The sequence below is a fragment of the Amphimedon queenslandica genome, unplaced genomic scaffold (assembly GCF_000090795.2).
Source record: "Amphimedon queenslandica unplaced genomic scaffold, v1.1 AMPQUscaffold_12909, whole genome shotgun sequence".
NCBI classification, from domain to species: domain Eukaryota; kingdom Metazoa; phylum Porifera; class Demospongiae; order Haplosclerida; family Niphatidae; genus Amphimedon; species Amphimedon queenslandica.
This window is the reverse complement of record NW_003546855.1, coordinates 36622-50074: the sequence shown is the minus strand read 5'-3', so window position 1 is coordinate 50074 and position 13453 is coordinate 36622. Positions and strand designations below refer to the sequence as shown.

At 34.6% G+C, this 13453-nt stretch overlaps 1 protein-coding gene and 2 long non-coding RNA genes across 3 annotated transcripts in view; 1 reads left to right on the top strand and 2 right to left on the bottom strand.

The window, feature by feature from the left end:
- Nucleotides 1-1685: 1685 nt before the first annotated feature.
- Nucleotides 1686-3659, bottom strand: LOC109586280 (uncharacterized). Its single transcript, XR_002186916.1, has 3 exons — nucleotides 3491-3659; nucleotides 2247-2379; nucleotides 1686-1868 (listed from the first exon to the last, which is right to left on the bottom strand). It is a non-coding gene; the product is annotated as an uncharacterized LOC109586280 (long non-coding RNA).
- Nucleotides 3660-6121: 2462 nt separating this feature from the next.
- On the top strand, nucleotides 6122-8605 carry LOC109586278 (uncharacterized). Its single transcript, XR_002186915.1, has 5 exons — nucleotides 6122-6193; nucleotides 6845-7046; nucleotides 7094-7174; nucleotides 8375-8437; nucleotides 8519-8605. It is a non-coding gene; the product is annotated as an uncharacterized LOC109586278 (long non-coding RNA).
- Nucleotides 8606-8798: 193 nt separating this feature from the next.
- LOC105314456 (tankyrase-1-like) overlaps nucleotides 8799-13453 on the bottom strand; it is an 8031-nt gene continuing 3376 nt past the window's right edge. Inside the window, exons 2-7 of the mRNA XM_020002453.1 lie at nucleotides 12809-12864; nucleotides 12453-12520; nucleotides 10361-10462; nucleotides 9995-10197; nucleotides 9608-9771; nucleotides 8799-9116 (exon numbers count right to left, since the gene is read on the bottom strand). Coding sequence (XP_019858012.1) covers nucleotides 9067-9116; nucleotides 9608-9771; nucleotides 9995-10197; nucleotides 10361-10462; nucleotides 12453-12520; nucleotides 12809-12864 — 643 coding nt within the window. The 3' untranslated portion in view covers nucleotides 8799-9066. The remainder of the gene's footprint in view (nucleotides 9117-9607; nucleotides 9772-9994; nucleotides 10198-10360; nucleotides 10463-12452; nucleotides 12521-12808; nucleotides 12865-13453) is intronic.

Genomic DNA, 13453 nt, shown 5'->3' with positions numbered 1-13453 from the left:
GATCACACATACCTTGACATAGTCCAGTATTTATTGGTGAGGCAGTTCTCTCACTAGTCTCTCCTGCTCCATTACCACTATCATTATGTGTGTCATCAGTTGATCCTGTTATTGTACATTATTAATAATAAAACACTATTTCCATCATACATGTACCTTCAGGTGGTGTCTCATAACCTTCCTCACTCTCACTGTCACTAAGTGTGTCTCCATTACTCATCTCAGCTACAATACCCATACAACTGAACTGCTCACGCTTTATTGATCCGTATCTTTTCCCAACTCTAAAACATCCTCCTTCAACTACACTGAACTGGTAAGGGGATTTCAGTGGAGCTCTCACAAACTTGAGGCAACCAGTCTGACTAGTGTTTCTTAGATCCACACAATGTTGTAGCTCTATTACCAGTGGTTTTAACAGTGCCTTAGATACTGATATTGCATATACTGCACTCACTAGCACAGTACCTTTGGGTACCTTGAAATTACCACCAGCTAGTGCAGTAACAGCTACTTCAGTATCCTTGGACACTGCTCCTTGAGGACACTTTAATCTGAATCCATATTTCTCCCACTGGAGTGAGTGAGACCTGTCTCCTTGTAGGATAAAGAGCTTCTGTCCAGCTATAATGACACTAGAGTCTAGTGAATCTGAAACAATACAGACACATCATATCTAATACATGTACCAGTATAGTACACACACAATCATTCACATGTGTACATGTACATGTACACGAATAATTTACCCATTGAAGGGATCAGGTAATTAAATTGTAGTCCAATGGAACTAGTCTCTTTGATAGGTTGCTTGAGGACCCTCTCTTGTCTTTCTTTCACTAGTTTGGCTATGTACAACTCCTTTTCTTTAAGGTCTATAAATTAATAGAATATTAATAATAATTATTGATTGATGATGATACAATAACCAGTAATGATCTGTTTCTCATTCGATGTCAGTTTGGCTATAACTTTGTCTTTCTCTGAAATGAGATTTTGATTGTCGTCTACACAATAAACATATTCTCTTATCTAATACATGCTGTGTGTATAGTTAACTAACCAATAATGATCTGTTTCTCCTTGAGATATTGTTCCTCCATATCAGCTACTTTGAGTTTAAGTTTCTCATAATCTTCTACATTAATAGAACACTCTCTCATCTCATATTATGTACTGATCATACACTAACCAGTAATAATCTGTTTCTTCTCCTCTACTTGTGTCTTCTCTTCCAATATTTCAGCAACTTTAATTTTGAGCTTCTTGTAATATTCTATTAAGGATAAAATAATATTTGTTGCTTATACAAATTTGCACTGCATGTACAGTAACCCATAAATACATGTACTATGATTATTGCTAATCATACCATATATGGTAAGCAGAGCTCATTCTACATCAATCTCATTATTTATAATGCATGGACAATTTGACCTATATTGAGTACAGGATACTATTTCCATACTCAAAATTGTCCAATCCACTAGTATTATAATGTAAACAATGTACACATAAACAACAGTACAACACAATAGTACCTAATTCAAGAGTTGATTTATCCTTTTCTGCTTGCTCAAGGAGAGTGGTAGCATCATCAAGTTGCTGACTAAGTGTTGCCTTTTCTTGAAAAAGCTGTTGCTGCTCTTTGTCTCGATCTTGCTGTATCTGCTTCTTCTCTTTTATTTCTCTTTGAAGCTGTTCCTCATAGAATTCTCTCTCTCTTTCTTGTAAGTGTCCTCTGAGTAATTGAACCTCTTTGCTTAATCCTAAATTCTCCCAATCACTCAGTATCCTTCTTCTTAGTTGATCTTGATACTGGTCCAGAGGTATTACACTAGTAGACCAATCATTATCAGTAGTATATCCTATACGGTAACAAAATAGTGGAGAATAAGAAATACACAAATTAATTACACTTAGTTACTATGGTAACCTTATTATTGATGGATTCATGTTAAATCATTGTATGTGTGACCTCTGTCAGTTTACACAGTTAACCACATGAACATATTATTGTATATAAATACACTCATAATAATATTTCATTCACTCTAGCAATCATTATATTTCACTATTGTACATAGCAGGAATGAATTGGTAATAATTAGTATCATAGGTATATGTCAAATGCTCTCATTAAATATTCATCATAAGAATTACTTACTTTATTGTAATATTATCATTACTAATTATCATTACATATTCAATACACATTGTATCTACTACTGTCTACATGTACTTACTGAGTTCAATAACTGCTGTATCAGCGTATGGTAGTCTTCCTCCAAACTCAATTATCCAGTTAGTAGTTGGGGTCACACTCCACACTGAGACAGAATGCCTGTATCTGTTAGTGACATTGTCTGGTAGATTAGTCTATAAAATTAAATTGATAATAATTAATTTGTGTTGACAGATTAATTGATTTGATATCTGGTTAATAAACACAATAACTAACTCACAGTGTTATAGTCTGCACAGTGTGTTTTATGTAACACAAAATGACATAATAAAATTAATAATACACAATATATTAATAGACAAGTATACACAACTGAGTGTGTTATTATATCATGTGAGTCCTTAATTAAGAACTAAGTGTCTGCATATACACACATACATGTACATCTATACATGCATACACATATAAAGCTACATGTAAAGCATGCATAATTGCTCACACACATACACACACATGTACATGTTACATGTACACATGATGTACGTGTTAGTACACACTAGGGCTGAGGATATTATTCCCAAAAATGTCCCCATTATTCTATTCCCTTATTCCCAATAAATTTGCCTATTATTCCTATTATTATTCCCAAGTATTATAAAAATAAACAAAATAACTATACAAAATTTGTCTCATTTAATGCTCATTATACTGTAACATCATAAGGAAGCCTCGATTGAGTCTTGTAAAGCACACTCATGGGTATCTTTGAAGGTGTTAGACAAGATTTATTAAGCATTCAGCCACACCTACTGCACAATTTTACAAATTTTGCCCTATTATTCCAGAATTATTCTTTATTCTTTAGACCACCTATTATTCTTTTTTTATTTTGGGAATAAAATCCTCAGGCCTAGTACACACATACACATATTAAAACATATGCACACATACACACAAATACATGTATGTACATACACAATGTACACAATCTATATAAAATACAATTTATTTTAATTCCAGCATTGACACTCTATCAATTGTGAATCCATCTTTACACACACACAGACAGACAGACACATGTATATTTACACATATTTAGGTAAAGAAACAAACACAAAATGACACAAACACACATTCACACTAAAAATAGTCACACACACACACATACTGAATATCATCAGCATTATTCATCAGTAGTTTTCACTGAGTATCATAATATGTACATGTACATTTCAAACCTCATGAGTTACAAATTTAGTTAATCACTTTATGTTTCATTATCAAGCATCATAATATAATACTTACCAGTTCTTTCCATTTTCTTTTGTTAATGTCCAGTAACCATGCATCATAGGCACGTGATCCACCTACCACAAGTAAGTGTGGTCCTGAACTAGTGGTAATCAGTACACTGGAATGACCCCATCTTCCCTTAGGCCATTGTACTGATCCTCCAGGATTAGGTACTTCTAATATATCCTGAAAGAATAATAAATAATTTGCAATTAAAGGATTCTCAGAATCAAAACCCATCCTACAGTATTAACTCACAACTGATGTCTTAGTGAAACTTATCATATACAGTTTATTACTGAATCCATTATCAGTAGAGCCTCCGAACATTACCGCAGTGTTATTAGTAACTGGTGTTAGAGTGAAGTCATTAATAGGAGGTGGTCTGTCTCCAGTAACAACAGGAGATATCCATTGATCTAATAGTAATGTACAAACATTCATGTACACTTACTTACCACATACACACACATACATTATACACATTCATCATACATATGTATGTGTATATGTGTGTACATTATTATTTATACATACACATCATGCATAGACACACATCACTATCACATGATACACACACACATACACACACACACACACACAGATACACTCATGTATGGATACACACACCATCACACACACCACACCTGTACACATGAAGGAGAGGTCCAGGGGGTCTCCTTATTTCAAGATTACTAATCTATTCTGGTACATGTCAGTTATGATTGTTAATGAATAATTATACAAAACTCATGGAACATTGTATGTGGGTAATTTAATGACTCATGTGATACAGGACTTTATTGAAAATGATAATAAATAACATCAACCTACACACACACACAAGTCACATTAGCTTATGTATAGATACATGTACATATACAAACATCACACACACACAGATACATGATAATACTCACACACACATAACATGCACATTATAGATACACGTCACATACACACGTCATACATTCATAAATTCTCACATACATCATATGCACTATCATACACAGACACATCATAATGTATGTATTAGTACACACACACACGTCACATATAGACACACGTCACCATCACACACAAACACATGACACACACTAACAAACACACTTAATTATTAACAATCTGTTTTATGTACATTAATATAAATTATTCAGTTTGAAATACTCATCAACTATTGTGTATCAATGATAAGAATTACCGACCTGATGAAATCCTGTAATAATGTATCTCATTACATCTCAAATGACCATAAGAATTATTATACTGAGTGTTAGGTTGCTTAGGTGTAGAAGATGATCCCAGTCCTCCGATTATTACGAGATAGTCTTCACTGTCAAAATGAGCTGATACTATTCCACAGTAGCCCTTCTTCATTGGACCATAATCAGAACTAGAAGGAGAGAGTTCCCTCCACTTGAATGAATCCACATTGAAACAATGTAAGCTGTTTTGATAATAACCACCACCATATCCACCGAAATAATATATGTCCTTCCCAATAGCGAGAGCTGAATAGCCCCAGGTACCTGGTGGTGGGGCACCAGTAGTAGGTTTCTGGTCCCAAGCACCAGTTGGTAAGTGATACATCTCCATCACATCATAGTCTACTCCAGACCCGTACCCACCCCACATATATAGGTAGTCTCCTACCTTTACTGTGGAGTGTCCCCATCTCTTCACTGGTTGATAGTCTATAGAGAACAAGAGGTACCAGTAACAGAGTAACAGTAATATAGTGATGAGTTAGAATAAGGACAGGATACAGAGGAGTAAAGTAAGCGAGACAGTAAGAAATCAAAGAAAGAATGAAAGAGATACAAAGAGAAGAGAAAAGTGGCCCTCACTTTTAGATGCCATTCTTGCAAAATACCAGCCCCACCCAACTATGCAACATAAGACCATACCCATTTATCCAAAATTGATAAAATGAGTTCCAGTCGTGGTTCCAGTAGAAAATCTCCTGCTGGTTCTACTAGACTCAAACCAAATCCCAAATTCTTCAATTCTCCTAGTCAAAGTGATGGGGTAGGTAAGGAGGGGACTGTACCAGAATCCTTATTGAAACAAGCTCGTAAAACCGGTTCACTGAACCTGTCAAACAGGTAGGAGGCTATGGCGAGACTTGTAACATGTTTTTAAATTCACCAAAAATGACAGAAATGATTTTTTGATTTTCATTTCATGACGCATTAATGATCATGTGGATGTATGAAAGTTAGTGGGTGAATGTGTATAATTACAGGAGCATTAGTGTTATTCCTCCTAAACTGTGGAGACTCAATATTGATCCTCCTGATGGTAGTACTGCTTCATTTGATGTTGATGAGAGATAGTGGGACCAGGTCGAACTGACTAGACTGGATCTATCATCTAACGAAATCAAAGAAATATCTGAAGATATTGAAAACTTTGATTGTCAGCGCTTGAGGTGAGAATGAAAATATAACATTTTTAATATCATTATAATACATGTTTACTGTACATGTATGTATGAATTAAATTGTAATAGCATGGTATACTGCATGCTTTGAGACAACTCCCTTGAATGTTGTAGATTTGTTTATAGTTTAGTTTGTTGTTTATTTTTGTATAAAGACTCATAATTATGTTTACATGTTGTGTGTTATTGTTATTATAGGTCCAGTAGAATGAGTTAACATGTCTACCTAATAATGTGATCAAACTGGATAAACTATCTAAAATATTTGCAAGGTAAATATTGTATCCACTCTCTACCATATGTACATGTATATCTCTCTCCATGCATACATGTATTTATCAGTTGGGTATCAAATTTTATAAATTGACAAAAATTATTTTAATTTTTGCTTTTTAGCTCATAAGGACATCAGAGAGAGAGAGAGGGAGGGATCTCAGCTTTTATTTCATGTGCTCCTCCTATTAGCTATACTGCATGGACAGTATTACCTCAATTTGTCTTCATAACATTGTCCATTAATTGATACATGTACATGTACATGTGTATTTATAGTCATTTTCAGTTAATGATTCATGTACATGTACTGCATGTTTTTTTGCTTTACTTGCTTTTAGCTACTTCATTGTAGTTAACTTATTAATTTGCTAACTTGATTCGTACACTTTACTAATCCATGAAAACTGTACCTAAGCAGTGGCACACACAGTTATAAGGAAAAGTGATAGAAAAACAGGAAACCTTTCCTATGACCATGTACATATGTATTTTCTCTCCATTTTCTCATTTCTTTACTTGTTTCTTTTCTTTCTTCCCTTTCTTCTTTCTATTTTTCTTCCCTCCTTTTCCCTCCTCCCCCTCATTCTATTCCTTTCCTTCTTTCCTTTCTCTATGTATATCTCTCCCTCCCTCTCTTTCTATTATAGTCTCTCCTATATGTTAGGAAGGTTTGAGTCTCTTCATTATCTTCTCTTTGATGTTCTCCTCTTAATTAAATGAATGAGACCTGACATCCTCCAGAAAGGAACAGTATTGGTCCTCTAGTATCTCTTGTATTGAAGAACCAGGAGACCACATGTGACGGCCAACCTCTCCCTCATCCCTCAAGATCCCCTCGTGACCATACAAGTGAGAGATGATGTGACTTTTGATGATAGTCATGTGATGTTGTGTAGGTAAGGATGAGGAGTGGGTGGAGTGAGGGGAGGTGTGGTGAGAAAGGAAGTTGTGATGATGAAAGCTATGCTACCTCCTGAGTAAGAATATTAATGTGTCTTTTAATAAATAGGTTAAATATGTGTGTGACCTAATATTTTTGTTAATTTTGTTATTTTTGTTAATAATTTGAGCTGTTTCCAACTAATATTTTTTGAGTTATGAGCATTTTTAGAAATAAGCCAATTTTTGAAAAATATGCAAGGCTATAGCCCATGCTTTTTTGTAAAAAATGGCTCCGAAATCACATCTAAGTTTTATTACATTTCCTGATACATATTGATATCCTGATGCTGTGTAGAAATTTTGAACAGTTTCTGACAAATAATTTTTGAGTAATGAGCATTTTAAAAAAATAATAAGCCAATTTTTAAAAAATACCCAAGGCTAGCCATTTTTTACAAAAAAGCATGGGCTATAATAGCCCATGCTTTTTTGCAAAAAATGGCTCCAAAATGACCCCTAATTTTTAACGACCTGGGGGCGTAGCCCCCAGGTCGTTCCTATAATTGATTTCAACCACGTGCGATGTTTGTATATATATATATATATTTGTATGTCCACACTTACATTTCTTCTATACATGTTGTATTGGAGAAATAACAAGCCTTAGCAACCACCCGCCCACGCTACCTACGTAGTGGGTGTGGTCACGGCAAACAAAATGGCGGCTTACACATGGGACAAAGTTAAGAGCTTTCTAACAGCAAGGGAACATAAAGATACTGTTTAAAAACTTCTCTAGAAGCATTTGAAGGTAGAGAGAACCTCTATAAGTCTTAATTATGACCAAGTTGTACTTGCAAGGTGGTGAAATCAATTATAGGAATATTTTTTACACTGTTACGCTTGTTATTACATTTCCTGATACGTATTGATGTCCTAATGCTGTGTACAAAATTTGAACCGTTTCTGACAAATAATTTTCGAGTTATGAGGATTTTTAGAAATAGGCCAATTTTTGATAAATACCCAAGGTTTTATATAGCCCATACTTCTTCCAAAAAATGGCTCCAAATCACTCCCAATTTTTATTACTTTTTCTGATACATATTGATGCCCTTATGCTATGTAGAAAATTTGAGCTGATAATTTTCAAGTTATAAGAATTCGAGAATTTAAAGAACTGAGCTAATTTTGAAAAAAGCAAAGGCTATGTGCATCCATGTACTGTACATGTACATGTCTACGTGCATTTTCTTTTACTTATTACATGATACATTGTTTATTGTTATCATTAGGTTATGGTATACTGTTACTGTTCTTATGGGGTACCCAATGTATGCTCCTTTTCATCAAAAAGGGTAAGTCATGTTACTTCTCATGATGTCATTCCATTCTTTCTCTCTTGATCCTCTCTCTCTTCCTCCTTCTACTTTCTATAGAAGAATTACTCTAACAACTAGATCAGTAGCGTTGCTGAGGAAAATGACTGTTGCTATGACAACTATACATGTACATCAATGAAGAGATACTCAAGAATTTTTACATTTTTCTTTTTCTTTTTTGTTATAATTTTAAAAAAGCAATTGCTTTCATAAAATCAACAATATTAAGCTAAAAAGCAACAACAACAATAAGAATAATTGTAATAATACTAAAGCAAAAATACCTAGCTATTATTATTTTTGTATAAGCTCATCAGCTAGTCCAATAGTTCTTAGAGTATCTTCCTCTCTGAGTATATCTAAGAATATACCAAATACTTCTCCATCCAGGTGAATAGAACTCAAAATGATGTGAAGCAGTCCATCCATTTTTTCATCGTCAATTTCTCGAGCAACTATTCGTCTTTTGTGTTTATTTTTTATTTTTTTTATCAATGAAGATCGTTTGGTGAGTAGTCCTCCCTGTCCTTAATCCTCTGACTAGCTCCACCTATTACTGAGAGTATAGTCCCTTTCTTTCTGTTGTGTCTCTTGATTGATCAAGACTAGTACAAATTTGAGCCTTTGATCCAGAAATAATAATGAAGAGGAGGACCTGAGTAAAGAAATAGAGGGAATAGGAAGAGAGAGAAAAGAGAACAAGTACATGTACAAGTAGACATAGAGGAGGATGAAAGTTTTTATACATGTAAACTACAGCAGATGGTTGGTCTAATGTACATGTACATAAAACGAGATAAGTACATGTACATGATGTACATGATAAATACACGATACAGGTGCTACCTTCACTAGTGCAGCTTGGATCAGTGCATAGACAAGTTGCACCTGTGTCGTACACACACACACACACACACACACACGATAAAAGTTAACTTATAGCTGAACAGTACTGTACATTTTATAATGCCCATAGCCATTTGTATTTTATTGGATAAAATATATAAAAACGATGATCCAATGTTATTTCATTGATGAATAACTTTTTCATTTGGAAAGAGAATATTTCATTCACAAGGGCTGATGATGAAAAGAATGTTTCCCCCACAATAATACATGTATGCAGTACATGGAAAAAGAACTCACTTTTATTATCTCCGGGTATAAAGTATCCAAGATAATGATTAATGATACCAGTGACACTTGACCTGTTAGCATATTCTGATGGAGCAATGAATGACACACTCTCAGACACTAAACCATACCCATCAGTACCACCACTGTATAAACTACCAGTATCAGCCTCAATCCTATACAGAAAAGAAAAAGTGACATGTACATGTACATGTGTACATACATGTACATGTACATGTGTACATACATGTACATGTACATGTATACGTTGTATGTGTATTGTGTACATGTATATTGTTTTCAATTTAAATTGACGCAAGTATAAATGTAAATGTGTACATTACATGTACATGTAGTTGTCCATTGTCATTTCAGCATGTACATGTACATGTACTGTACCTCTGCATTTTAATAAAGTCCCCAACTGATGCATCATGACAAGTGAAGAGAGCCACGACAAACTCATGTTGCTTGATCAATGCATAATCCAATGGAGTCTTATTGTCACTGTCTCTTTGACTAGCATCAGCTCCTTTATTGAGCAAATGGTAACAAACATGAACACGATCCATTGCTGCAGCATAATGTAATGGAGTCCTGCCCTGAGGGGAGAGCAAGACGGAAAAAAATACATGTACATGTTTGGGGTAATGAATGGAAGAGAGAGAGAGAGAGGGAGGGAGAGAGAGAGTGGGGAAGGAGAAGAAAAAGAGAGGACAGAAAAGGAGGAGAGTTTTAAAATATGGTAAGTGTACACTGCTTTACCATTTTGTCTGTGTCATGGACACTCTCAGGTCTCAGGCTCATTATGTATTCTATACCAGCTTGAAAACCTTCATGAGCCGATACATGCATTACAGTACAACCCTGGGGAGAGAGAGAGAGGGAGGGAGGGAAGAGGTGTGAGAGAGAGGAGATAAAAGAAAGAATTAAAATAGAGAAACAGAGAAAAAAGAGAAAATACATGTACATGTACATGATACACAAATGTATATGTACATTAATACTGTATGTACATGTACAGTACATAATTTCAAAGATAATACATGTACATGTAGTTCACACACTTAAACATCCTTGAAATAAGTCATGTCAGGTTTTAGGATCAACTTCAACATGTTAATATCACTCCTTTTAGCAGCCCTGGGGATACAAACATAAAATACAATAAGAAGTACATGTACATGAGATATTGTACCAGTGAGCTGCTGTCCTTCCATCAGTGTCTTTCTCATGTACATCAGCTCCCAGTTCTATTAGTCTTTTAGCTATTAATTCATTTTTATTATAACAGGACCACATCAATGGAGTCATGTCAGAACCATCAGTGACATCAACATTATACTGAGACTCCTGTAATAGAGAGAGAGAGAGAGATCGTTTTGGTAATTTACAAGTAGGAATTTGGTGACTATCTGCCGTATAGCAGAAAATTTTTGGCTTTAATTTTCGTGATTTTTACTTTTCAGCCATCTTAAACCATATACGTGTACATGTAAATCAATTTTTTTTGCAGATTTAATTTTCATAAATTTTGGGAAAAAAATCACAAAATCTACAAAAACTTTCCACTATACAATACACTAAAGATTCAAGCCTGTCAAATACTACACACCTAAATGTACACATGTACATGTACATGTAGTTTCAAGAGGAAAACGAGTCCTACTCCACCCATTTAGTGAAATCTTTGTACATGAACAATTTATCATTTTATTTACAAGACTGCAAAACTAAAGCAACAGTTTTATGCTCACTCATGCTTACCATAAAAACAATGACACTACACTACAGTACATGTAAATGTACAATTGTATATGTACAATTGTACATGACGTCCCTACCTTCAGTAATAGTTCCAGTGCTTCAACAGAGCGTGATGCAGTGGCCCAGTGTAATGGAAGCCTGCCATCATTATCTCTAGCATTAGGATTGGCTCCATTCATTAATAGTAACTGAATGAAAGAGACCGAGCCAACTACTGATGCACTGTGTAGTGCTGTTGAACCATCTATAGCCTGAGAATGACAAGTACAGTACACATAGCATTAAAACTGTATTAAAAACACTATAACACACTATACTACTGTATTGTACTGTATAGTGTATATTGTACATGTACATGTACATGTAAATGTACAGTTGTATGCATCTGGGTTTCCAACAAAGCATGCTAAGTGAGCAGAAAACATGTAACAAGGCTAATGGTATGCATGTAGATGTACATGTACATGTACATGTACGTAGCAGCTTTAAAAATTCATAAAAAATCTAATTTATAATTAAATCAGCTCAAACTTGCTACTCAATATATGAACATGTACATGTATATGTATCAGAAAAAATTATAAAAATAGAAAATTTTCTCCTTTTCAATTTGGGTGAAATTTGGCCCCAGACCCTGTACTACAGTACAGGGACTTTGGCCTGTTTTTTGAGTAACTTTAAAAATTCATAAAAAATCCAATTTTGATCAGAATCAGCTCAAACTTGCTACACAACATAAAAACATGTACATGTATATGTATCAGAAAAAATTATAAAAATGGAGAACTCTCTCGTAGTCATTTTTGACAAAATTTGGCCCGAAACCCTGTACTACAGTACAGGGACTTTGGTCTGTTTTTTGAGTAACTTTAAAAATTCATTAAAAATCCAATTTTTATCAAAATCAGCTCAAACTTGCTACACAACATAAGAACATGTGTATGTATCAGAAAAAATTATAAAAATGAAGAATTCTCTCCTTTTCAATTCTGGTGAAATTTGGTCTGAGACCCTGTACTACAGTACAGGGACTAATGAATCAATTTACATGTACATGTACGTGATGAGGTGATAGTGTGTATTGGTATACCTGCTGGTCAATATTAGCTCCTTTCCTTATAAGGAGATCAGCACAAACCAACTGAACACCGTAACACACTGTATAATATAACATGAACATGAACATTGTACATGAACAATACGTACATGTACATATACTGTACATGCATTTGCAAAACAATAGAAATGACAAATACAACAATGAACAGAATATGTACAGTACCATTGGTAACAATTGGCATCACATGTACATAGAATATTTATTAAATGTAAAAAAACACGTATACCCTACATGTACATGTACATACATGTACAGATACATGTACATGTACATGTACATGTATTCTTACCAGTGTATCAGTGCAGTGGCTCCTTCCTGATCAATACCATTAACATTATAACCTTTACTTAACAACTGCTGCAACATCCTGTGATTACCATCACTACATAAGATAATAAAAAATAAAACACTGATGACACGTACATTTGTGAGTGTATTGTACATGTACATGGACAGTATTCAGTTTTTTTTTTTTACAATATACATAATACAAGTTATAAGTATGAGTGTCTGAGTTAAAAATAGACAGATAAATAATAGAACATAATAGTATACAGTATTTGTGTACATGTAGTTTAGTAAACCCTCCCATCTGAGAGAGCTTGCTCATGAGATCGGAAGGAGTGACAGGGATGATGGTAGGATGAGCGAGCACCTCTGAGACACATAATGGAGCTCCTTAAAAGAGAAAATGAAAGGCAGCATCGAATCCAGCTAAGAATCTTTGAATAGCTTTTGGAGTAGCGGATTGACAGCCTTGATGACAAGTATTTATAGAACGTAGAGGCAGATGGACCCATTCCTCCAGCAGTGGTGAACACTAAAGGAGTAAATGAACCATGCTCGATGTTACAAATCCTCTCTTCGTACTGACGTCTTTTCTCCTTCTCATTTCTCCTGTGGCAAGCTATGATTGAAGATTTCTTGTAAGAGTTAGAGAAAGGATTAAAAACACGTACATCGAGATAGGA